General features: G+C 37.7%; 1 protein-coding gene across 2 annotated transcripts; it reads left to right on the top strand.

Annotated features, from left to right (window-relative positions):
- Positions 1 to 457: 457 nt before the first annotated feature.
- On the top strand, positions 458 to 23,835 carry LOC121300984 (uncharacterized protein C16orf52 homolog B-like). Of its 2 annotated transcripts, XR_005947580.1 has the most exons (4): positions 458 to 1,687; positions 14,836 to 15,048; positions 19,796 to 20,311; positions 23,129 to 23,835. XR_005947580.1 is itself a non-coding variant. In XM_041230035.1 (3 exons), the coding sequence occupies exons 1-3, from the start codon at positions 1,582 to 1,584 to the stop codon at positions 19,978 to 19,980; spliced, it is 504 nt and encodes a 167-aa protein (XP_041085969.1). In that variant the 5' UTR covers positions 458 to 1,581; the 3' UTR covers positions 19,981 to 23,835. The 2 variants fall into 2 exon arrangements, 1 of the variants encoding a protein (XP_041085969.1); XM_041230035.1 differs by having other exon boundaries at positions 19,796 to 23,835.
- Positions 23,836 to 27,448: the final 3,613 nt, after the last annotated feature.

Below are 27,448 nucleotides of genomic sequence, written 5' to 3'. Positions count from 1 at the left end.
AGCTCAGCAGGTCAAAGGTATGCTTATATTCATATTTGTAAGTGTGAGATTTTAACAAAGGGGAGGGTGAAGGGAATTCACACCTGGGTGCACAAGACAGTAGCTTTAACACAGCAACAAGCTTCTTGTTGAAAATTGGGTTTGCCTTTTTTGTATAAAATCAGCCTAAAGCAAAATACAGCGTCCGAGTCATCTCGTGTGTTACTGAGGCTAGCAATGCACAACGTACACCTAACAGCTTCTTTAGCAATGCACAATACAGGGTACATCTAACCGCTTCTTTTTAAAATGAAATCTACCACCCGTTACTTTATCAAACATGCAATAGTGTTGCATTTCGATATGGCTCATTCTGTACTCGTTTTCAGTACAGAGTGAATCTGCTAATGCCTTCAGTTTATATACACTTACATTCAGTTCGTGTACAGAACAGAGCATGAGCAAAGGACTCCCTAAATACAAAAGCTAAAAGCTGGTTTAACAGAAACCAGCACATTCAAAAGGTTTATTCATCCAAACAATGACACGCGATTTCGATTTTCTTCCTTCTGGTTTTAGACTTATTAACATCAAGACGATTTTATTTGGGGAAGTTCAGCCACATCACAATGGGCTACTTAGCAGCAGTATCGCGCGTTATGAAACCCGCGTAGCACACCACAGCGGCTATAGGAGGGTTTTGCAATAAGTACTTTTGGGGGACCAAAACAGCTAACTTTCCCATTCTGAGGCTAGAGTTTGTGAACCTCAACGCACCCCCACCCCCTTCGCTCCTGGAGCCGAGCTCTCGCGATAGCGGATGTCCCCCGGACGGAATGTTGCTTGGGCTGTTGTGTGTGGATCTCGCTGCTGCTGCTAGTAGCTGATGCCAGTGAGCTCGGTCAAGGATAGTGTGGAATGGAGAAGGGAGCAGCTCCAAAAGCAACAGCGGCGATTATTTATTTACGAAAAAATGCATATATTCGAAAATATGTAAAGCAATATTCGTAATCAACCCATTTTTGCCTGCCACCAAAAATATTCGATTGTCAAGCCAAAGGAGAGGGGTGGTGGATAATTACTAAAAAAAAAAAAAACAGCACAGATAGCTACGGACAGTTTAAAACGACTAGGAATTACATATATATTTTCGGATCGCTTTTGTGCATATGTGAATTATCCGGTGTTGACGGCCGTCAGAGCTGCGGTTTGAGACTGGTGCTGGTAACGGCTGTTTAAATGGTGCTGCTGTGGCTGGACAGGGAGCCTGGCAGAGTTGGTCTTAGCAGGGCCCTGCGTTAAATAACGAATTCGGGACTGCTGCAGTCGCCTGAGGGGAACAGAAAGAAATGTGAACAAAACCCCCACAGTTGTTACATGTTGGCTCTCGAAATGGATCGCATGGTTGCGGCAGTGTGTATGTGAAGTGAGCGAGAGCACCTGGAAGCAGTGATCCTTCCTCGAGTCTCCGACTGGGGGAGGTCGTGGTAGATTAAAAAGGAAGGGAACACCCCTCCCTCCGTCCCTTCCTTCCCTGGTTATCAGTATTATTGCTAGTTTATGTATCCCCCTCGTTTAAAGCCGTGTGGTTTTGGCTGAGATATGGATAAACTGACTATCATTTCAGGATGTCTGTTCCTGGCTGCCGATATATTTGCTATCGCCAGCATTGCAAATCCGGACTGGGTCAACACGGGGGAATCTGCAGGTAAAGGAAAACACTTTTTAAAATGTGTTATTATTATTATTATTATTATATAATTATTATTATTATTATTATTATTATTATTATTATATACTAAACACTACTGTACTTACAGCTGACGGGGCCATCGGGTGCCTGAATTATTTTTCAAATAAATTATCTTTGATTAGCTTGCTATTTAAAATCACACTAAAAATGGTTACATTTTCGACCTTTTTATTTTGCATATTAGCTTTAGCTAAATACTACAAATTGCAAACAAACTGAGCAGCATTTACCTTGCAGTTTAGCAAACGGATCGCATAGCTGTACCACAATACGAGTCAAGTGTTGATGCTGTGAAAACAGAAATCTGTAGCACAGTTATCATTGGTGATTTAGGTTTGCAGTCCAATATCGCTGAACAACATTTACCAGTTGAAAAATAAGAATTTGTAGTATTGCTATCACGTTCTCACCCATTCAAATAACAACGACCGTGGTCAGTTTTTTTTTTCTTTTAATAGCAGGTGTCCTTGCTCATTCTTTCAGGTACTGCACCCCTTCATCCTTAAGACATTAAACTTGTTGAATTGAAACCCTTCACCCATAACTTAAAAAAGTGACACTCCTGAATACAGCTGAGCGAGTGAGGATAGCAACGCTTCGCGTTTGTGTGGATCGCTTGTTTTAAAAATGAAGACGAATCTTGCAAAATTGTGATGGGACATTCTCCCATAATTTAGATAAACGTTAGGGCTACTGCCTTCATAATAATAATTAAAAAAAAATAAATAAATTGAAAAAAATGACCTACTTTAATACTAAAGGTCTAAACTCAAATGTTTTGGATATGAAAAAAAATACTCATAGGCATTTAATCTGTTACTGGTGAGTTGACTTTAATACAGGTTGTAAAAGTGCCATAAACCTCATGTAATATACTAGCACACGGTACGTGCTCTAGTTTACACTAAACAAGATTATAATGATGTATGGATTATGCTATGTAAACCGTTGGCTTTTCCAGCACGATTCTCCTGTTAATCTTTATTCAGAGATACTGTAGACCTAATTGCTCAAACAATAACCAGCTGTGTACATGTGACAGTAATGGGGTGATCGTTGAAAAATGCCTTCCTGATTCATTTGCAACACCACCAGGCTGCCACCCCAAGCCAGTTGATAAGGATGCGTCATTAGTAGGTGTAATGCAGTAGCTTTACTGAGTGTTACGGTTATGGAAGTGTTACTAAAAGCAGTTAATAATACATTTATTTGTCAGTTTGCTTTGGAAGTGCAGCTTCAGCGGGAGGACAAAAATGGTAATACAAGAAACATCATTTGAGAATTGAAAAGACAGTGATAATATCCCACTCTAATTAAGTCTGATTAGGATCAGGTGACGTTTGTACAGTCAGGAGCAGCTGCAGACTTGTGCTGCTGCATCCCTCTCGGAGAATCGCATGGAGCCAGCGAGACAGGCCTTTTCCCTAAGTGGTTAAGAGGCCATAACGGCAAGTTTCAGAGTGTAATACACTGATGAACTGATGGCATCGTTTACTGCTTTCTGCTAATTCAGCCACGCTAATCTGTGTCTCTTAAAGGAACAGCTAACATTTGCCTTAGCTGCATGGCAACTTGTTTTAGAATATCTTGGTTGAAACCATTTTATTTCAGTGTGCACCCATAGGCTATGGAATTATTGATTTGATAACCCTTTAACCTGCCAGAATAATTCACGCCTGGATTTGTTAGAACATTTTACAGTGTAAGAGGATTTTAAAGGTTTGTCAGATTACCATCAGTTGGTTGTTGGTGCCTATACAGCCCAGTATAGTTTATTCAAATCCATCCCTTACAGTAGATTCCTAATGTGAAATAATTTAATAAAGACATCAGATTATCCATAGAGAGATACTTTTAGTACTGTTTACCATTAGCGCCTTGAACTACAAATGTTTGAATAATTTTAAATCTAAGTAACTCCAGCCTCTTAAATTAGAATAATGAACGAAACATTATACATCAGACAGACAGAGCTCCTGAGCTAGTTTCCTGTCTCCTAGGGTTTCTGCTAGATACAGCCACCACTTGAATACCTTTAAGTGCAAGTTTCACATTAATTGACCGGCCCAACCTGCAGTGTTATTTCCGTTTTCTGGAGAAGGGTTGCTATATGGTTGGAACTTGCAGTGGTGTATCGTTCATGTGTATTAACTTGGAATATAATGAATGTAGTTCACGTTGCACAGTCAGTGAGGGCAAGCTGACAGAGAGGTTTTGCGTTAGCGCTGAGGGGGAGCTTTCCTTTGTCCAAGCCTAACGCTGTGCATTAAATCTTTCATAGTGTGTGTTATAAAGAGCTAATTGCATTTACAACAGTGCCTCCAGTAACACTACGGTAATGGATTTGTCAGACAGCAGACTCCCTGTTTAGTCTCTCAGGTGACTGTGTATTAATGTTTCTACATTTTTTATATATATATATATATATATATATATATATATATATATATATATATATATATATATATATATATATATAAGTCATATAGGCATTTATAAATAAAACGCTTCGTCTCCCCTCTGAATGTGTAACTGAACTTAATGAATTGTTTAACTGAAGGCATGGCTCATTTTCTCTGTTACTCGGCAGGTACAGTAGGTGGGTGTTTCAAGTTGCAATTTGCCAGTCCAAGTTTAACGGGCAAGTTTTTGTTTGATGCAGGTGTTGTGTTCTCTGGAAGAACACAGCCTTTGACAATGCTGTTTTGTGAGTGTCATAGTAATTTATCGAGATATTGTAATGTTACACGTACCAACCTATCTGTACTTAAAACAAGCTGTCCTTTTTGTGTTCTTCAATCTCTTACAGCATTCTCTTAAATTTCAGTCCCATGTGTGGGCAGTTCTCTTGCTATTCAAGTTGAGGCTTGCTCAGTGTTAAACAGGGCAAGTTCAATTCAGAAGTGGCTAACCAAGGAGCCAATTTATTTTCCCTTTCTAAGCATGACATTTTAACCCTCAAAGCAAATAGGTATTCCAGTTGCATACCAAAGAACGAATTCCACTCTTGAAGCAAATAGTCAAGCAGGTCATGCTGGTGGCTATGCTTTTATCTGATCTGCAAAGAGAACCGGGAGTCTCTGTCCAGGATTACAATTTAAAAAATAAATATGTTGTTAAGCTTATATACAGGTTGTGTTAACCTACCCATATACAGAAGTTGTGTGGAATGGGTGGTTTTTTTTTGTTTGTTTGTTTTATATAGCACGTTACACTCCTTTTAAACAGGTACAGATACCATACGCAATAACAAAACACTGAGTGCAGTCTCATTATTCAAAGGTAAAAAGCCATGTTTACGATTAAGCATTGATACCTTTTGAATGGCAGTCGAATTCAGGCATTTTCAGTGTCAAGTAAAGAGTAGGAGTGAACTTCTTAAAAGGCATTGTTCCCTGTTTGTGGCACAAATTCCTTGTGTTGAAATGCTCAAGCCTTTTATAATAGCCAGATTGAGATGAGGAGGCCAGTTTAGTGTTTACAGTCACAATATTACAACGCTTATCAGATCTAGATGCATATTAATAAGATTTTATGAAGTTAAACTAATGTAAACGATTTATTGCTAATTTACCCAATATCATTTATTATATTAATATAGTACTGTACAGTATGACAACTTGCACAGGATATATAATTTATACTTGTGCTTTTACCATGTATAAATGGACAACTTGCTTTGTCACATAATAGTCACAATAAGAAACACACAACATATCGGCAAATCTGCCACACACACATAGTTTATTTATTTTCTTACTAAATAATGTGGATAGCATGTTTTTTTTTTTTTTTTCTAATTTTAGCTTAAGGTTGTATGATTCAGGGCGTGTCATGGGAACAAATCTGAAAGTCATTTTAATATGAAAGTCTGCAATATTTTGGTTGATTGTGAAACATCAGTCCAGCCACTTCTAGAGCTGGATGGAAGTCGTTTCATTATGCATTCATTATGCTTTTCACATTTGGTTTTGTTAGTGGATAATAATAGGATTTCTATTCATTACGTGTTTGGTTTGTTTTGTTACTTAGGATTTACTTGGATACTTGAAATAAACCAAATCAAATTAGCAAATTTACCAAAGGTATTGATCATGAATCCTGACTATACACTGCCCATGGTGTGGTGATCTACCCTTCGGGAGGCCCACAGATTTACTTTGATTACAAATGAATTCTCTGTGAGGGAGGGAGGCAGGCTTCTAACCTTTGTAATTAATGAAGCTTGAAAGGTGCTTTGAACTGTTGAACTACTGAGATAAGGTCTTTCTATTGATCTTGGATGAACTCTTGACAGCTTCATTTAAATGGAATATTTACTTGCGATTGCTGCGCTTGTTTTAATGCACTTCTTGGTGGCTGTGTGGACTGTTGTTAAATACGATACACAATAAAAATTCTACTAAAGAAATTTGGTAGAGTGAAAAAAAACAAAAAACTGTTGGTTAGATACAGCCATCACTTAAGTACCTTTAAGTTTCACATTGAGGGGGAGATCATTAATAAATGAATTGACCAGTCCTACCCACAATGTCTGTAATTAATTGACCAGTCATACCAGAATGAGACTGTAGCCTCACCTATGGACGGATTCTGATGCTTCCAATTTAACTGTTTAATTTCTATGGAATTTTCTATCTCTAAATAGGTATAAAAGTATTGTTATGGAAAGGTAAACCTTGGCAGATTGCTGAGTCTTACAATCGTCTGTGTATGACCGCTGTTCAGTGGGAGAGGCAGCACATCTGAGTTCTACCGGCTATGGGTTTGGGACCACTGACTCGCAGGCAAGCACAAGGTCATAGATCATAGTCCGCTTTGTATCCAACCAGCTTCCTCTGGCCTGATGAATAGGTAAATTGGGACTGATACCTTCAACTAGAACAGAGAGAGAAATCAGTTTTACATTTAACTAATTAAATAAGTTAATGAGGAATGTAGGCCTACTTGAATGTGTTCTCCCTATCGCAATGTACGTTTTGAGTTCAGTGGGACTATTATAAAGTAGCATCCACTAAATTTGTAGAAACCCATACCACATTTAGATTTCTCCTGCTTTGTTTTTTATTTCATTTTGTTTATGAAATCTTAGAAAATGTGCCCCTGACATCACTGGATGAGGAATCAATACAAGGGTCCTTGAGCCAAGGAAGTTTGGGACTACTGCTTTATTGTAACTCTCTACAGTGTCTTCTGAGATCAGATGAATCGGAACTATAAAAAGCTCTCTGATACTTGGGGCTCTGAAGTAATGAGAGGATATCAGTTTACAGATTAGCCCTGCAAAGTTAAACATGGTTTTCAGACAGAGGGGACGAAAGCACAAGAGGAAAGGTTGAGTGCCAGAACAGCTGTCCGTACTTCAACAACTCTCTGTAACTATATGAAAAACTGCATTGCTGACAGCCAGCCAATGAGACATCAAAATACAGACTACTCAAGGCTTCTTATCCCAACAATAATCATGTAATAAATTCACACACAAGCTTACATTTTTTTACATTGTCTGTTTATTGTTGTTTTAATGGTAGCATGGCTTCTCTTGCTGAAGGCTCAGTTAGTCCAGATTTAACATGATATAGCACCTGTTTAAAGCAACTAAACAGTAAATGTAGTCTGCTATTCGACTGATGGTCTAAAAGTCCAGTATGTGAAAAATGAGTTGGCTGTGTATCTGTGGAACGTTTAAGTGAGTCCAGAATTCTGCTTTTGTAATCTGATCTTTTACTTGATGCCTGCTTTTGTTTGTTGGATAAAGTGATGCTCATGGGAGTTATTAGGTATGAATATTTAATTGACATTTCCTAATTGTCAGGTAACCAGGGAGCTAATTGGGAACAAGCAGCAGTGTCCGTGGAGCACTTTAATTCCACAAGGAAGCCATCCTTGTGTAAACAGCTCACTTGAGATTTAAGTGTGAGAATTACTCTGTATCTTATGATTATGACTGTAGATTGTTCTTGGTAATATATTTCATGCCGTGGTGTTACCTAGATTTGTAATTTTTTTTTTTTTTTTTTTTTTTTGCTGTACCGTAGAAAAACGGAATATGCTGAGGACTTGTTTTTTAATGTAGCTGATTGATCGGTTTGGGTCAGTGTACTGTCGGTTTCCTATTGGGAAAACACATGCAGGTGTTTTAGAGCACAAATGCATTGTGTGCGTTGTTTACTGTAGGTATCTTGAAGCCCTGTGACGACATGGTTTTAATTGACAATGATCATGAAAAGCCGATTTGGATTTGTTTTAAATTACGGCATCCTTAATCACTTAATTTGAATCACGGTTCTTCTGTTTGGACCCAAGAGTTACAGTACCAATCTGGAAATTCAATTGCAGAAAATGTAAGCACAGTTCTGTCTATGTAATTTCTTCCTTGCCCCCACCCTTCAGCTAGCTGGTGTACAGTAGGTGCCAGCAGTAAATTAAGATGCACGTTCTTGTCCCTAAGAACTTGTTTTTAAAGTAATTTGGCTTAACAGTTGCTAAGAAAAGTGACAGAAAAAATAACGCAATCGCTATTCTGAAACTGTCTTTGCAACAGAGCAACGCCTGCCAGCATCTCTTCTTTCCTCTCCAACAAACGATTTAAGTAAATCAGGCATGCTAATTTGCTTGTGTTTTTAATTAATGTTCCCAAAGCGTTTGTGCAGTTCGTGAGGTCAGCCTAGCGCACAGCTCCTCGCTGGGCTTTATTGATAGCGTGCCTGCTTGTCGTAACGTAGGTATTCTGAACTTGTGAGCAGCAGGGGACTGACTGGTGTTGGGAAATATTTATAAAATACAGACATTTGCCTCTATTAAACCCTGAAAACTTGGTTGCCCCTAAGAGAGTCTGAAATGCTTTGGCTATTGTACAATCTTCTCCATCACATAGCAATTAGTTGTACAGCTGGTTAACAGCCCTGGATGTAAACAGTGTGATCTCTTTATTCATAGTATTGGGAATGCAGCTGATGAAGTTATCACACACACACACACACACACACACAGACACAAACACACACACAAATTGCCTCCTGTTAATTTGACTAGGACTATGTTTTAAAAGTAGAATTCACTATGGGTTCTGTATTTTCGTAATCTAAATACAGCACGCATCTGTTGGTCTAGTGCTCCTTGCAATGCTTTTTAAATCTTATTATATATAAAAAAAAAAAAAAAAAAAAAATTGAAGCATGAGTTTACAGGTGATGTCATTTATTTTTTAAAATCACCTCTTTTTTCCGCTACACAGCCGGCTGCCGACGGGCTAGCAGTGCTGGCGTGGTATGGCACCTGACAAGCCTGGTCCTGTTTCCACTGCGGAGCTTCTTGACTGACATGAGTTACTATTATGGTATGTCAAGAACTCACAGCACTGTTCGACGCAATACATCAATATGGAAAGTTGACGATTGAATGGGACCTGACCAAAGGTGCATTCATTAAGCTACATGGCAGGATACTGTACCAACAAAATATTTTGGAAGTCCAAGAGATGTTTATTCAGGACCAGGGTGTATAGTTTGTAATAATATTAGCTTGTTTTCTTCCCGACAGACTCCTCAGTGCTTACTGTGGGTAATTTCATTGCAGTAGTGTCAGAAATGAAACTACTGTTCCCTTTTAATCATGTTGGACTTTTCAATTGCAGGCTGTAGAAATGCAGCTCCTTGATCAGTCTCATCTTTGCCACCTCTTATCAAACAACAGTTTTATGTTGTCTTATATCAATGTTTTTTTTTGTATTTTCACATAGACCACAACCACGGTCTGATATAGCCTTGTAAAAAGGGCAGTTAAAATATACTGCATACTTGCGAGGAAATGCAATAAAGGATTTCCCTTTAACAACCAAAGACATTCTATTGTAGGGAACATGCTGTCTGAAAGTGCCAACTGAAAGCTCTCATGCTGATAGGGTTACAGCCAGGTTTGTGTGAGGCTTGCTTCCTTCTGAGACCTGTCTGCAACAGCCTTAGTTACGGAGCTGGTGTTTAACTGCATGTTTACCTACTCCAGATGCAGGTGGTCAGAAGCTGAAATGACCTTTTCTAAATACAGCGATTACTGTAATGCCTTCATTTCTCACACACATCATTTTACAGCAGTCAGTCGTTTTTTAAACGATCTGCCGTACAATCTTTACACACAGAATCGCTTCTAGAGGAGGGCTGCAAGCAGCAACACGTGGCAGCGATTTCCACTTATTAAAATGAAGTTTTCAGATTAACCCTTAAGGTACAAGGGACGTGCCTGCCTCACAAATAAAAATGATGCTAACATCCTAATTTTTGCAATGAGAGGCACAAAACAGGGTTTAAAATTTACAGACAGGTTGGATCTGGTCCTCCCAAGTGGTCAGTTTTCTCGTATTTTAAGAAGAAACCGTTTGAACAATTCCTTGTGCACCTTAAGGGGTTAAAACACTGCACTGTAAACATATATCTGGAGACAATAGTTTCAACTATTAATAATCATCCCATGAGTTTAGGTCATTCTAAAATCAATGTCATTATTATGCATTAGGGATGACTGCCATTATATTACGTTTCCCCAGATTTTTTTATTTGATCTCCGGAAAACATTCCTGTTTCTGTTAAATTAAGTGTAACCACTGGACAGGCTGGAGATCTGTTTGGCAGTCAGGCTCGTGTTCTCGGTGTTAATGTGAAGAGGTTCCCTTGATCAACGCAGGAGGCGAACTGTGACCAGGACATCGCATTGTTTAAAGGATTGCCTTGCTTTTGTATCAAGGGGGGTGTTTGGCAGGTGTTCTTTTTTGAGAGTTTTGCTCTTTTTTTCTGTCAAAGATTGTTTGTGTTTGGACTTCCTCCAGGATTCAGAATTTAATTTGTTTAAGGCTTTCTTTTTTTATCACCTCCATCAAACCTGTGTGATGAACTGCAAAATATAAATCGGTACAGCCGAGCTTGTTTACAAGGAAAAGCAATGAACCTGTCCAGCAAGATAAACAGTGTCGGCAATAACAGAACATCAAGGGAAGACTGAAACTAATTACAATAATTCCACTGGGTAGCTGCACAGCACTCGCAAACACAACGCCACAGAATTCGCAGTTCTTAACAAACTTAATGATGGTGTTGTTGTGGAAAAAGTGAGTCATGGTATAAACTTGGGGTTAAACGAGTTAAACTTTGTTCTCTTACTTCATTGAGCACTTTTTCCTCAGCTGTACTTTTTCTGCATACATCCCATGCTGAATAATTTACGTTTTGCATGCACGCACATGCACACACACACACGCACATCCACGCACGCACGCACATATGCACGAACACACACATACATACATGCACGCACGCATGCACACACACGCACACACATACGCTTGTTTGGTTGTTTATATGAAGTCTGGTTTGAGGAATGGTGGGCAAGCAGCTTCCTGTATGAAAGACCTGGGTCACAACACTAGGTTTGTTCGTTCTTTTCATTTAAAAATTATTCATAAGTGACCATGAACCACGAGTTAATACTGGTTCCTTTTAAAATAATGTGCCTCCTGTTAAAGTAATTTATGGACATATTTGTGGTAAAGGAGTAGGATATTAGGCTATACCCAATCTATTTATTCTGCAAGTTAAGGATTCATAAAAGTCTTCCTAGAAATATAGCTAAAATGTATTTATTTTTAATATTGCCCATTGCTGTTATACATGTGTGTAGCTATATAATTTAACCCAAATGTTATTTTTTTCTTTACAATAAATTATACCCAATGTTTGTAATTTTTTACTTTCATTTATGTTTGTTTAAAATGGGAGTTCATTGTGGTTCCACTGCAAGTCAAGTAATACTCCCAACAGTACGTCATCGACAAATAGGTTTGAGAAAGACAAAATGCTTGATGGCCGTTCGTGAGCTAACAGCCAGGCCTGCATGAAGGTTTCACATCCGCAAGGAACATTTCTGTTTATTCTGTTTAAACATATTTTTGTTGCTTGAGACACAGCATGAGCCAGATTGCAGCAGGGATGAAGAAACATTTGCTCTAATCAACACTTGGGCAGACAGTTCAATCCAGAGAAGTTGGGATGGAAGCTTCAGTAACAAGCTGCTTTTGGGGCATTGACACGCCCATTGGGTACTTGCGTCTGTCACCCAGGTCTACCCCGCTTTATCAAAAGCAGTGTGAAATTGGGTACCCGACCTGCATGAGACTGGGTCCTGACCCGGGTAGCTTCTGACCCGGGTAAGCATGCCAGTGTGAAAGGGGCTTAATTCACTTTCCACGTGGGGTATGGCCCATCAGTTGCTTCATTTAAAAACATTTTTTAAAAAGGTAAAAAAAAAAGCATCAATTTGAGCTACTGTCGCCACACACTGAAGTACTGTAATGACGGAAATCAAGTGTAGCAATGACACAGAGTGCTTACTTGAGATAATATTCTGCATTGAATTTACAGGGTGGTCTTTGAAAGTTATTATATTTTAAGATGTGCAGTACTATACATCTCTGATGTCGCCTCCATGCTTCTGTCCTTGGTAGAGGAATTAGGTACTATTACTGTAACTTGTTATTTGCTCATTCAGCATACAGCCCGTTGGATTTAGATATGATACTTAGGCTGCAGGCTGGTGTTAGTGAAAATTAGTTAAAGGTTGCGTGTGAGATAAATCTTTTAGAACAGGGATGAATAAATCTGCCCATCAACAGCAAATAGAACATTAGACCCAATCAGAACATTGAATATTCCCAGAGGCCACCATTATTTATAGTCTGATAGTAAATATGCTTTTACAGTATTTTCTTTGTTACATATCAGAGATGGAACGAATACTACCATTGCGTAGCAGTTTTATCATCATTTACATGGTGCAAAGCGATGGAAGTATATGTTTAATTACTTTTTCTGGCAGTTATGCTAAACAAATATATTATATATAGTATATATACTATATCTTCACATATATATATATATATATACATACACACACACACACACACATATACACAGTACCAGTCAAAAGTTTGAGTACACTTGCTGGAAACTAGGTTTTTTCATAATTGACACTGTTTTACGTCGTATACATTTCTGTAAATACTTGAAAATGAAAACACATGTTACAATATACAAAACAAATAACATAAGGAGTATCAAAGCAATGTTCAAGAAAATTGAAAATTGTCTCTAAGTCTTGGATTCCTCAAAATAGCCACCCGTTGCCTTGCATTCGGTTAACAAGTTTCAGCAGGAAATCACCCGACATGTCTTCTGAGGTCACCCTTGGCCTGCCTGACCTTGTTCGGTCCTCGTGAGTGCCAGTTTCTTCAAATCGTTTGATGGTCTTGGCCACAGTAGTTACAGACACTTGCAAAGTTCTTTCGATTTGTCTTCAAGATTGACCTTCATTTCTTATAGTAATTACTTTTTTCTTTGCTTAACTGAGCGTATTTTGCCATTTTCTGCTCCCTTACATTCAGGAATGACAAACTTGTGCCTATGCTACCTATATTTATAGTACTCATGGACCCTCACATGTTAATAATAATTGGTGACAAAAGGTTAATTAGGTAACATGCTAGTTAACTGAGAACATCTAACAAAGACACTTTTATACTTAGGCCAGTGTTCTAACACTGTGTTATACACATTTCAGACTTTTAACTGACTTGGGCTTCAGACTGAAATCCCCTTGCTTTGGGTGACCATTGAAATTGAAATTGACAAGATTTACATTTTCATTTAAAAATTAGATTTTTTAATGCAATTCACTTATGATTATCAGCTTATATAAGTACACGTATCATACAATGAAATATTAAGTGTTTATAGACAAGTTTATACAGTTAAAAGCATAGATAATCATGAAAAACCTGGTTTCAAGCAAGTGTACTCAAACTTTTGACTGGTACTGTGTGCATATATATATATATATATATATATATATATATATATTCATATATATATATATATATATATATATATATATATATATATATATATGTGTGTGTGTGTGTGTGTGTATATATATATATATATATATATATATATATATATATATATATATATATATATATATATATATATATATATTATAATAGTTAAGATATCCCTAAAAAGTGAAATGTGGTAAAGTGTCCTAGATGTACATACACAGGCTTGTTTTGTAATTATGTTCAACAAGTTTATGGGATCAAGTTAAAATTTTTAAAAAGGAATTGACAAACATAATCGGCTCCATATTCAGAGGATTATATTGGGCTGTAACTTTATCCGACATTGATGTTGGAGATGCTTAAAATAATCTATTTTATTAGATGAACCGTGACGGCAAAGAGGACTGTCTGCTGACACACGCCACGGGGGCCCCCACCCCCACCCCCCCCTGGGGGGGATAAACGGCCTCTGGAATTTTATTATTATATATTTTTTTAACTCCCTCATGTTATCTGGATCTTAAAACATACAGAAATTGAAACTCACAAGAAATTTAAGTAGACACAAGTTTTAGCAGGTGCCTTCATCAGTGTGAATAGTGTAGTCGCTTGTATAGTCTAAGCTTTTTGTCACAGAAATCAAAGGATAGTTTTTCAGTACTGAAAGCCAGTCCGACCTGGTTTCTGACCTTCACTCTATAATAAGCAAGGTAGTTGAGTTTATATTTTAGAAGGTCCTAGTCATCTGTCAGTGTGTAGTGTAAATTCACCCAGGTTGATTGTAGCTGTTGGATTACGTCACTTGCGAGGGATTCGGTATGAATCATCCTCGAGTATTAATCATTGGATTCATAAGGACTATATTTAGTATTTAATACCACACGTTGTGTTGTAGCTGCTTATGCTAATTACTTGTTACGTATGAGCCAAATGTTACCTTAATTCATATCCATCTGTTCCTTTTTTTTTACAATCAATAACAAATATAAAAAAGTTTAAAAAGGACTAAATTCTACGTGAATGCTCGTCCTCCTGCTCTCTCCCGAGTTAGTGTGGGGGTTGCAGCAGTGAGCCGGGTTGAATAATTGGGGGTTAAATAATCGGGCGATTTTCAAATTAAAAAAAAAAAAAAAAAAACACCCACCAGGGTGTAGATGTGAGCTAGGAAATAATTCTACAAACAGTACAATAACGCTTGCTTATTCTTCTGTGATTCCAGGTGCACTGACGGTGGGCCTGGTTCGTCAGTGTCAGACTCTCCACGGACGTGACCGGACGTGTATCCCGCCACGCCTTCCCCCAGAATGGGTCACAACACTTTTTTTTATTATCATGGGGATCATATCATTGACTGTCACATGTGGCTTGCTCGTGGCTTCGCATTGGCGAAGGGAAGCCACAAAGTATGCACGTTGGATAGCATTCACTGGAAGTAAGTGCCTTATTGGTTCGCATAATAACTGATGCTAGACTGACTTTTCACAGATCGTGTGTTTCTTGACCTTTTGCTGTTTAGTTTAGTGGGGTATAAAAAGAATCAACATTAATTAAAGGGCAGAGGTGCTGTGAGCATTTGATGCTGTGGTTTGGTAATATCAACTGGTTTTGCCCCTTGAGATACAGTGAACACTCTACTTGTCTGAGGTCTGACTGACATAACTTGACTTTTGGCTTGTGCATATATTAGTTTTTCTTTCGGGTTGGTAAGCATTCTTGGTTGTGAACTGAAACGTACATACTGAAATGCTGGATCTCTATTGGCCTGTGGCTTTAGTGAAAGGCATTTTGATTGGAGAGTCATCCCTGATGTTTATCCTATGAATATTTCACTACAGTTCATATTTTAATTTGTTTTTGGGTTTATAAACATTTTTGATGGTTTAATATAATTTCTGGTAAGCTCCGAATCTCCTGAAAACACTTGTCAAGCTTTCTGTCTAATCTAACTTTACTTTCATTTTGAAAGTATATACAAAAAACACTTCAGATTTACACAGATTCCATATACATAAGGGGATTATTGCAGATGGATTGCATTATTTATTTATTTAAACAGGGGAACTTTTGTAGTACTCTACGCCATCTTATTTGCAGACGCTCTAACTAAAGTTCAGCTGCTGTAATGCATAACCTAAATCAGACGAATTTTGTCTACAGGCAGGTAACATAAACTTAAATCAAGTCTTGACCTTTCCTGGTAAGTTGATCCTCTCAAAGTAGCCTGTACTGGTGCCCTACAGGTTTCACATATTCACACTATTATACAATCAGTCTTCTGTATTGAGTAATAGTAGCTATGTGGGACTGGATATGAGTTTCCAAAGACAGAACACACAAATACAAAAATAAATAAATAAATATGCTGGTAGCAACCCAATACCCAGTTTAGGATTGCATTGTGCGTGACTATTTTTCGTGTATTACCAAGAAAAATCAGATAATGGGCACAAAACCACTACTGCTTTTTTTTATGCCTATAAACATAATGGGCGATAAGTCTGATGCAATAAGATGAAAGGAGTGATATCTGTAGAAAACCACACACTACACCTTCAGATGAAAACTTACAGTATCCTTGCAATGTGATATAATAGTTGATACGAGTAACAGATACCATGAGTAACATCTTTGATTTTCTTCTTGTGTGGATGGGGTGGTGGAATCAAAGTAGGTCATAAAAATCATTTTGAGGATGTATGCGCTATTCAGTGCATCTTGTACGTTATAAGCTTAAAGATAACATAACACTTGGATATAGGCTTAGGCTGTGTATCGTATCATAAAACGAAAGCTTGTAGATTGATCCTTGCAAAAATACATTGAGGATAACACTTTCAAATTTCATTTCAAATTACCTTATCATACATGTATAAATATAGAACTGCGGTTATTTTTGAGTCGCGTTTTGTCATTTTTCTGTATGAAATTGCAGTGAATTTGCTGTTTTTGAAACAGGTGGTGGGAAGACGTTGCTTGGCTAGCAGTCATGGTATATGAAAGGGGGCTCTGTGCCACGATGATAAGACCTCATTGTCCACTGGAGTGATACCCAGGCTGCTGAACAGCCTCCTTGTGCCTGTTCCAAGTGCCATGAGGCCACAGAACTGCAGCTCAGCGTGCTGTAACATATGGCTCCTTAGCAGGACCAGACAATAATGTTCATTGCTGTCTGTATAGCTTGGTGGGCTAGCCAGACTGCTTAAATCCAGCGGGCTTGAGGAGCACAATGGAGCACCTGGTAGGCTATTAAAATACAAATACTTTTTGTGGTAGAACCTGGTGTGTACGGTGAAGGAGAAGGTCCACTGGTCCAAATTCTGAAGCACAGCCAAAGATCTGTGAATCTCTTTAAAATACAAGCTTGAGGGCTGTGCTCTTCATGGGCCAGACATAATACAAAAATCCCCTACTTTTTTTGTTGTGGTTTTTTTTTTTTTTTTTATAGCAATTGGCCTGTTTCAGAAAAAGTAAATATGTCTGACCTAGATAGTGCTGTGGTTTTCATGTAGGAAGTCTCCAGAGATGCATGTGGAACTGCTGTTTTCTAGGCCACATCTGTGTGCCATCCTACAGCAGGATGGATTGCAGAAGCTGCTGCTGGTTGTAAAACAAAGGTACAGTCGTTGTCCAGACAACGGTTTTGTTACAGGCCCTTTTAAACTACCAAAACACTTTGGGTTCGATCCAAACTTGGCTCATATTTGCAAATTCACCAAAAAAAAAAAAAAAAAAAGATTAAAGTCAACTGTTTATTTATCTGAGCTTATTTATCATTGGTTTGTCAAGGGAGTTCACAGTTGCTGGGATGAAATGAGACACGGGGTCATTTAAAATTCGTGATACAGCTACGCTATATTCCACACCTGTAAAAGGTTTGTCATCACGTTGTGTCGGAGGCTGCCACAACATTCTTAATTAACAGGGTCTGCTTGTGTTACACGCCATGCTAGTCTGACAGCTGACCGTGCCGAGCCAATTAACTTACTGGCATGTCTGGAAATATGTAGGGCCACCTGTTTTCCCGTCAATTATTTGTAGTTATCTTGCTTGTTTTAAAAGACCTTGATAAAGTGATGAATTCCAAATTGTCAGATTTATTTAGACACATGCCTGGGGACAGGTGCTTTAGGAGTGAAGTTAGCTTAAAAAAATAATAATAATTGGGATTTCACATTTAAAATAAGATCTAAATGTTCTCAAGGTTCCACTTTCACAGATAGTGAACTGTAGGCATGTTGTTGTTTTTTTAGCGAGTGTGCTGCCAAGCCATGCTATTGCTTTATTGTCTTTAGTTTGGTAGGAAACCTGATACCTATTCTTTCAGTGCATGCCATTTGCTTCCTTTTAATAGAAACACTTAAGCAACCAAAAAACAGATACCGTTTTGGATAGACGACTGTAATATCCTACGAGTACCGTATTTGGATAACTGACAAACAAGATATAGATAGATAAATCCAAATATTCAGTTGGAATATTATCCCTTCTGCTGATATTTTATATTTAAAAAGCCTTACAAGTCTTAGACTTGCAGTTTAGAATCTCCTTTAAACACTTGCAATGGGTTTTAAAATGGCTTGATCTTATAGGTCAGTGTGTGTTGATAACATATGCAGTACTTTTATGTTTGATTGGGCATGTTTAAGTTGAGATAGCAATAGAACAGTCTGCTGAATTCACGCTTGCGGTGTATTTGTGATTGTACTGCAGTTAAATGAATTCGCACTTGACTATATGCTTATCCTGCATTTATTGTAAAGGCTGATTTTAGAAATGCCCTACACCTAAGTCTCTAGTAGTACCAGTTGAGAAAGGCTGAGCCTGAATAATTAACGCTTGTCGGTTTTTAAAGAGCTGAACTGTGATTCTTTCTCCTGGTTTCATCTTATTTTTACAGCTAGGTGAGGTGTGAGATTGAACTGATTCCCCACCAGGCATGATGCTTCTTCTAAGTGTCAGAGCTGGAATTTGAAAGTCTCACAGTCTGTCCGCTCTTGTCGTCAAGGCTGCACGCCCACTGGCTTCTAGACTCTGTAAAGTAGAATGATAGACGTGCCAGTTTCACCTCTAACAGTAAGGCCAGTCCTGTGCCCACCATCCTGTCCAAACGCTGGTCTAACCAGTGTCAGATCTGCATGAACAGGTTGATGTTTGATGTAGCATTGGATCACCATGTTAAATGGGAAATGGTGGCTGCATCTGCATATGCCCCTGTTTTAAGTCTCTAGTTTTCATCGCCACCCTTTGCTCTTTTCACTTTTTCTGGCAGGCAGCCTCTTGTCGAGTCACATATCTTAATGTGTTTGCATATATGTTAGTTGCTCTTGAGAGAAAAAGAATGAGAAAAAGCTTTCATACACTGAGCTGTTACATCAACCCCTAAATCTACAAGCCTTATTCATGATGTCCCAGTCGTGGTTTTGGTTCAGTGCTGCTTGTTGGATAGTTGTTTTTATCAGAGAAGGGTTGACCGTGCTTGCTGGAGGCAAAGATGCATTTAGGTTGGTGACTAACAAAACCAATTACAGTGCGTCCTCTTTCAATCTGTTATTAGGGTGTCTAATATAAGGCTACCGCTACTTGGTTCCAATTTAGTCTTATTAGTCAACACGTTATAAAAGGAATCTTGGTATAATGAACACACCATTGTGACAGGATACATCAAAAAGGGTTTTTTTTTTTTTTTTAATAAATAAAAAAAAATGTTATTCTGCTTGCATAAATTTGAATTGAACATTAAATTAATAATTTAACAAATATTGAACATTGATTACTGTAATGTAAAGCCATACATATTTGCGATCAATATATTTGGCGACTCATACCCATAAAACCTACTTTAAGCAAACAGCACACAATAAAAGGCTCTCAATTATTTATGGCTTTACAGTATTTTCTGTATCTTCACATTTTTAGATTGTTATATTATTTATGAACTACAGCATATAACATGAAGTGATTGGGGAAAACTGTGATTTTAAATTGCCTCCCTGTAAAATCTCAACTCTTGCAGCAGATTACATGCACCTCTTATCCTGTGGAGTCTGTGTTTTTGACACAGATAACTTGAGTAGTTAACCATGCAGATCCCCATGTTCCACTTGTGACAATCACTGCTTGTACTGAGAATAATGAGCTTAAAAATGTCTCTAAGTCTTGTTTTTGTTTCCTCTCTACAGTGATCCTCTTCTGTTTGGCAGCCCTTATATTTCCAATAGGATTTTACATCAATGAAGTGGGAGGACAGCCATATAAGTTACCAAACAATACTGTAGTTGGGTCTTCATATGTACTATTTGTCTTATCCATATTCTTCACAATAGTGGGGCTACTGTTTGCTGGGAAAGTCTGCTTGCCTGGCTGACATCCTGCAATCCTCCTTCCTCTTCGTAAACTTGACGTCAAAACAAATTGCATCCTGCAGTTGGGTACAGTACTTGAAGAAAAAAAAAAGGGACTAATAATAATAATAATAATAATAATAATAAGCTATCTGTGCAAGGGATTGTTTTATTTTACTTTTTCTCACTGTGCACTTTGGATGGAGAATTGAAGAGCCTTTTCCACAAACTAAACACAGGACAGCATCATCCTGGACCCACTGATGCAGTTGCATCTGCACTGTGACACAAAGCTGTTTCACTGAAGAAAAGAACGTCTCCCTTTACTGTACCTGTTGCTGTTTTATCATGATGGTGATGATTTGTTATTGTTTCTATTTTTTATTTGTATTTTGTTCCTTTTGTGAGCAGTGGACTTTCAAACGTATTTAAAAAAACAAAACTAAGCAAGAGGCTTGCAGGACAAGTCCAAGTGGGGCTGGCCTCATTCTTGAGAAGGCTAGCATGCTGTGAAAAAAAAAAAAAAAAAAAAAAAACAAAAATTCCCAAAAAAACATTTCCCAAATAGTGAAGTTTATTTCCTTTTAAAAATGCACCAAATGGAGTGTCCACTGTACCTTGACTTATTTGTGTATTAAGGGATGAAGAGAGAGCATGTCATTTTAATGCTCACTCCAGAAATGCAAAGCTTAACCCCTTCAGTGCCACTGCATGTAGCAGCTCTGTCCTTGAAACCCACTAACCTTTATTCACTTGGAAAATCCTGCTGGGAAGTTATTATAAATGGCTTTGTTTCCGCTGTTGTCATTTTAATATATTATAAACCTTATGGAACAATAAGACCACTGGAATAGTCATACGGTTATCTGTGACACAAAACATGCACATTTGTATTCTGTTGTTTGTGTGTTCCAATTTTTAATATATAGTTTCTTGTTCAAATTCAGCATGATTTTCTTCGTTACAGAGTAGCAATGGCAACAGACAAGACACTGCACTGTGTCTAAATTCTACCCCTTGTCATTTACTTTCTCTAAAAAGCTGTGAGCTAAGCTATACAGCACCCTCAATAATAATTAATATAGGTTATTATATTTAAATCACACCTGGTGTGTACTGAGTGGAGATTTCAAATCTGAAAAGCTGAAATAGCCAGCAGGTTAGTATAGAACAGGTACCATAGGCTAAATCCCATCTAGACTAGGCTGCATACAACTTGGCAAATGTGTGCAAGCCTTCATTGTGGTTTTTGTTGGCATAGATCACCTCGCTTTGGGAAAGCATTTCCTAACGGTGCCAGGAACTGGCAGTTAATAATGATGCTTTAGTATATACTTTCAGTTTATAATGGCTTTATTACTGGATTAAAACCAATAAGCAACTGCTGTACAGGCTTGCCGAATGTGTAAGCATGCCCTCTCCATAGATGAATAGCACAGCAGCACAACTTAATAGCCGAACCTTTAGAAAAAGGAGACAACAAATATGATATGCATCTGTAATTGGGGGGGAAAAAAAAAAAAGTAGGTTCTCAAACAGTCACAGTTTTTTTTTTTTTTTTTTTTTTTTTTAATACACGAAGTGGAATGACCTCGTTTTTATTTGATCTTAATACCTGAAGTACTGAACGATACTATTCTTGGTTTCATATAGAGTTTTGGGAATAGTTCACAATAGAATCTTTTTGTTTTTTCCAGTATTTCCATACTGTTTACAAATTACACACTTATTTATTACAAGGTGGCTTTTGTTTAAGTGGTCAAAAAAGGGTAGAAAGTGCTGGATAGTAAAGCAATAGGTGCAGTCTGGAAATGCTGATGTGATGGGAGGTAGCGCATAGTTTGTGTCATACCTGGTGTTTTAGGTAACATGTAATTTCAATTTTAAACTTAATCTCTTAACTCTTTTTGGATTTGCATTTTAAAGGTGATATCATAACATCGTAGAGTCGTTAACAGTGTCTTAAGTGGCATGTCAGCTTTTCCAAAGTGAACGGATCCCAAATTATTTCAGGATCTGAAAGACCAAATAGGGTCACTGAGACACCCTTTTTAATTACTACAAGCAGAAATGCCTCTAGCATTTTATACAGCATATGTCTCTTTTAAATCTTGATTATTTATTGTTTCGATACGCAAATAATGTATACGATCAAAAAACAAGATCTTTTGTTTTAAATACTCAATCCTTGGATCAAATTTTATTTTACACAATCCCGGGAGTATTAAACTCCTAACTTGTAAATTCAGGAACAAATGCCAAGTGTTTAAGACCATCTGCTATCAATTTTGCGGCTAGCTGTTGCTCTTTGTACCTAAGAAACCAGCTGCAGCAGTTTGATTATGAAACATCATCATGCTTGATCATTTATTCAACACTTTGGACAGGATGTATAAATGTCTGGAGTTTACCATCAGACACACTGAAACCGGCATTTAGGTATGTCCAGAGGGGAATCGCGTGACATTGTGTCTTTTAGCTTGTACATAACTCTGTGTTGTATGGTGCAATCATGTCTTTTACTTTAATTGGTGTTTCCCTTGCATAAGGAAGCGTGTCACTGCAAAATAAGCAAAACGTTTACTCGTAATCCAGTTTTGCAAAATTAATTAAAATTCGTCAGCATTAAAATAAACAAAAAAAAAGATGTGTGTTGTCAATATTTCTACAGTTTACACATGCAAATTAACACTGCTTTGCTCCGGCTAACTTTGCACAAACACGGTGATCTGTATTCTGTATTCTTTGGATATCAACGTTTACATAGTATGCTTCTAGCAACTGCCATTTGAAAGGTCATATAAACCTTAAAGCAGCTTTCGCTTGCACTGTCCTGGCTTCTGTTTCTCTCGTTTCTCAATTTTGTTTCTTGCAAAACCCACTTCAAAGAACCAAGGGTACTGTTGTTTTCCCCTAACTTGCAGGAATCAGATTACCCCCACCAGTTGAAGAAGAATTTAAATTCACCTGCCATACCTTCACATCATGTAACTGTTCAGATTTTCTTTTCCTGGGAAACGCTACTCACTGTTGACTGAATCTTCCGTGCAATGTGATAAACCCAATAGCTGCCTTAAAAACAAATCGGTTTATTTTCTTTTGCTAAAACAGGTTTTAGAAATACAGACTTCAATTATTTATTAACTGGTTCTGTGTTTCCTTTGAATGCAGCTTTTGCTTCGTAGCAGTGCAGTATTTATCCTGGATGAGGAAAGGGGCAACAAAAATGGACTTGCAAGTGGATATACCATGGATGTCATGCTTGCAATTAAACTGTTCTGCTCTTTGTAGTGAGATTTGTGATTCATTTTGGGGAGGCAGGGATCAAGCCAATCTGCATATAAACAGCATCAGCAAATTGACCAAATGTATTCATTTAAACTTTGAAGCTGGCTGCATTAAAAAATATATATATACATGTGTATCAATCAAGAAAAATTCCAACCTTTGTAGTTGTATGCTGCAGTTAAATTAATTTTAGACATTTGTGTAAGAAAAAACTGTGTAGTTTTTGCTGAACAAGAAGTAGTTTATTCCCTGAGCTTAGACAGTCTTACCTGATCTTCTGTCCAGTGACCACCTTTGTTAGATACCAGCAACTCAGATAAAAATGTGGTGGTCCTTCAAAGTAAAATATGGGTAATAGTGAAGGATCTCGGTTTCTTTAAGTGATTTTCTTACAAGAAATATGAACTAGTTATTATATAACCACATGTAAGGAATTCTATGGTTTTGTGGCATGGCCTGTACACTATTCCAGGCTATATTATTGATGTTTTTAAACCAGTTATTTCGAAACTGAACTTCTTGATATAACTGTACAAAATGAACAATTTTTTCTTCACCTGTATTTTTGTTATTGAGTAACTTTACCAAAATAAATCGTCTACTAAAATGACTGAAAGACTTCTTTGTTTAATTACATGCATTTGAATTCCTGACTGTGTCTCAGAAGTGAGTGTTGCATACAGACTGGTCTTAAATATCCCAAAATGCAGGTGCATTAACACATTGAAAACATGAAAAACACGGCATCATTTGAATCACTGCAGCAGAAAACCTGTTCTGCTATGTGTCTGTTTATGATGTTAGGCTGTATGTGCTTTTGTTTTCATCCCAGCAAATGTAATCTTCTGATATTTCATTGTTTGAAGGGATAGCAAGGTTATTGATACCTTAAAGTCAATGTGCTTGCCTGCATTTTTTATCATTTGACACCACATTACCTTATCAGAGTACACTTTGTGTGTGTGTAATATATATATATATATATATATATATATATATATATATATATATATATATATATATATATATATAATATAGTATGTATGTGTGGACACTAGTAAAATGACAGACTGCAATAGAAAGGGTAGCAATACTAATACACAAAAATGATTTGAAGGATGCCAGTGAGACAGTTCTCCACAATGAGGTTCTGCTGGTGGAACACTGCATTTAATTTCAAGAATAAATAAAACTGTCAGTAAGAATAATCTAGCCACCTCCGCAGTGACCTTGCAAAGCCTGTTGCCATGAATAATGGTCAGGATAGGAAACAATGTATTTATACAGCAGTAGAGAGTGTGTCTGCAGAGCTTCAAGTAGGCCCTACTGTATTTCTCAGAGTTGATAAACCCCTGATATCTGCTTTCTATCAATTGACAAAGTACTTCTTGACAATGTGTCAAATATAATAATCCGTTGTTGCCCACCCCCCACCTCAGTCTGTCGGAGATGAAAGCCGGGGGCCATATTTGTGGCCATTAGACTAATGCAGTGAAGTTCATGGGTCATAAATCACTAATAGTTTCATACAAAAGACCAGCTGTAAAGTTAAAAGAGATGAAAAGGATTTGCAAGACAAAAAAAACAACAGTGTTGTGGTGAAAATCAAGTTAAGAAATGCAAATACCCCTATTCAGAGTAAACAGGCTTATGCTTTTTTTTTTTTCTCCATTTGATGCATCAGAGTGTACAAGATTATAGCCATTGAAAGGATGTTTGTTTTGTTTCAATTTGGGAATTAATTTTCCTTGAAGTGTGATGATGATCACCAAGTAAACATAGCAATACTGTTTAAATAAACAGGTTAATTTGTAAGCAATGCACCATGTGAAAAAAACATTATCACAGAACATATTCAAATGGAGATTCATTGTGTGTGTACAGATTGCACTCTACATGTTTAGGGGGTGATGGAAGTACAGGCGCAGTGCGAGTAATTGTGGATGCAAAACTGAAATTGCATTGTGGCCAGTAAACTATTTTGCATTTCGCCTTATTTAAGTTTAAGAGCAATGCAAATTACTCAACGCACACAAATAACAATCTGCAATTATGATAATGTGGGTCACCATGAAAACATCAGCCTATTTAGCGGCCACCCTTGCAGAGTTAGGAGTACAGAAAGCAGCAGTTGTGTAACATTTGTGGAGCATGAAAATACAAACCAAAAAAATTATGTCAAAGGAAGGGCTGCAAAGTCCTCTTGGTGCACTGAAAAGAACAAATGTTTCCTGAAAAGGAGCTGAGAGTCCTTATGGCTGAGGTCACTCAGCATGAAACAAGGTTGTTTGAAAAAGCCTCAGCCAACATCAGTTATGCTAGTATCTTTAGGAAATTATATGTACTGGTCTGCCCTTTTCAGCATGACATCCAGAAATTTGCCCAGCACTCTGGAAAAGGTGGATTGGGCTATCCCTCCAGACATTCCAACTGTGGACTGAAGGAACCACAGGCTAAGTAGTGCAGAGAACACAGCACTTTCCCATGTGCAGGGATAGCGGTCCCTAGATTGATGCTGGGGTCGAGCTCATCCTTCAATTCAGCTATTAGGTCTAGGATGACCTGCGGAGTGAGACGATAACGCTTTAGCACCTCATCCTCCGGCATCCATAACAAAGTGACCCTGGGATTGAATATGCAGGGTCTCCTTTGTCTTGCCCTTCTCCTCCGAACGTGTTCCTGCCTCTCCAGAACAAGAGCCAAGCGTCGCTACATCAGGAAGTGTACCACAGCAGCCATCCTGAAGGCAATGGCAGGTGTGTGTTTTTATACAGCTCTTAGTTACTTGCATCTACAATGGTCTGCATCTTGTAAGAAGAGATGTCTAGTTTTTGGAGGGTCAGCAATTGCCTGGCAAAAATCCTTACATCACATTAGAATGTTTGTACCCGCTTAATATCCAAATTCCTCCCAGTTTCATGCTTTTTTTTTTTTTCCTCATTTGAATGAATTTCAATATAATTTTAATGGATTAATGATGAAAAAATAATTTTAACAGTGTTTTTTTTTTTTTTTTTTTTTACTTCCCTCACTTTTCCAGAAAGCACCCCCTATGAGTGCAGCAATAACAAGCTATAATGCTGAGAACAGTGGTAATCAATTCAATGTATCTAATTTACCAGGTCAATAACTAATAAGATCATGGCACCTAAGGGAGGCTTGACAGGATATGTGTTCTGATATATATGCATTACAATCAATGCATACTGCCCAGTTAAATGACATTGCACAATACTTTTTTTTATCATAGCTATTCTAGCACAGTATTTTTGGAGGGCCTGTATAACTGGCAAAATCATTCTGTCACCCAGGCCTTTTTACGCTGTCTGTTTCTGCTGTGAATATAATAATAACACAAAATCAATAGGGAATGTTGGCTTTTTAATATCAGTTTGAGTGCATTGGCTGTATGCTGGGTCAGACAAATTTGCTATGCAATCCATCACGGCCTTAAAGTGAAATAAAACAAGATCAGCGAATGCAATAAAAAAAAATTTAAAAAAAGGATTTTAAGACACCTCGACTCTTTGTCCATTTTTGCCCCAGCCCTTTTTCATCATGTCTGGGGCTCTCTGGCACCATGACCTTGGTTCTTTCCCGCTACAGTGGGGCATTTTGCTGCAGTGGCTGCCTTGCTTCTCTAGCAAGCTGAATGAACAGAGATATACTAGCAGAATCCTCCTACAGTGACTCACCAATTACCACTGAATTGTGCTGCAAACCATGGAACAGCTAAAGCAATCAGCCGCGTTGATTATGTTTGATGTATTTATTATTCTTCATACCGTCCATTTGCTGACGTGTTGAGACCTAAAGAAATAAAGAAAAACACAAGATTAAGGAGGCTAAGGCGTTCAATTTCTAAGAGTGCCAGCAACGTGATTTACTCACAGCTCAGGAGGAGCAAATTGAAAAAAAAAAAAGAAGAAAGCTTTGTAACAACTTAGAAAACAACATGCAGCTCAACGTTCACCGTTGTTTGCCTCCAACTTATAAATAAAACTTTGTAATGCTTATCCACATAAAGGCACATTTATCATATTATAGGGCAGCTTTTACAATCGTTTTTCAATCCGTGCTGTAATGACTGAAGTCGACAGCATCATCTTGAATGGAACATGAATTCCAGACATTACAAATGGCATTTGCTTTTCTGTTCAAAGTAATTACATGTGACATGTTCTTATTGAGAGCGAACTGGCC

The sequence above is a fragment of the Polyodon spathula genome, chromosome 26 (genome assembly GCF_017654505.1).
Source record: "Polyodon spathula isolate WHYD16114869_AA chromosome 26, ASM1765450v1, whole genome shotgun sequence".
Classification (NCBI taxonomy): domain Eukaryota; kingdom Metazoa; phylum Chordata; class Actinopteri; order Acipenseriformes; family Polyodontidae; genus Polyodon; species Polyodon spathula.
This window is presented reverse-complemented; position numbering and strand designations above follow the sequence as displayed.

Bases quoted from the DNA above. Each gene is read 5' to 3' on its own strand.
- LOC121300984 (XM_041230035.1), top strand. From the start codon at position 1,582: ATGGATAAACTGACTATCATTTCAGGATGTCTGTTCCTGGCTGCCGAT. The intron at 1,688-14,835 runs GTAAAGGAAAAC...CTGTGATTCCAG, and splicing joins CAACACGGGGGAATCTGCAG to GTGCACTGACGGTGGGCCTG. The intron at 15,049-19,795 runs GTAAGTGCCTTA...TCCTCTCTACAG, and splicing joins TTGGATAGCATTCACTGGAA to TGATCCTCTTCTGTTTGGCA.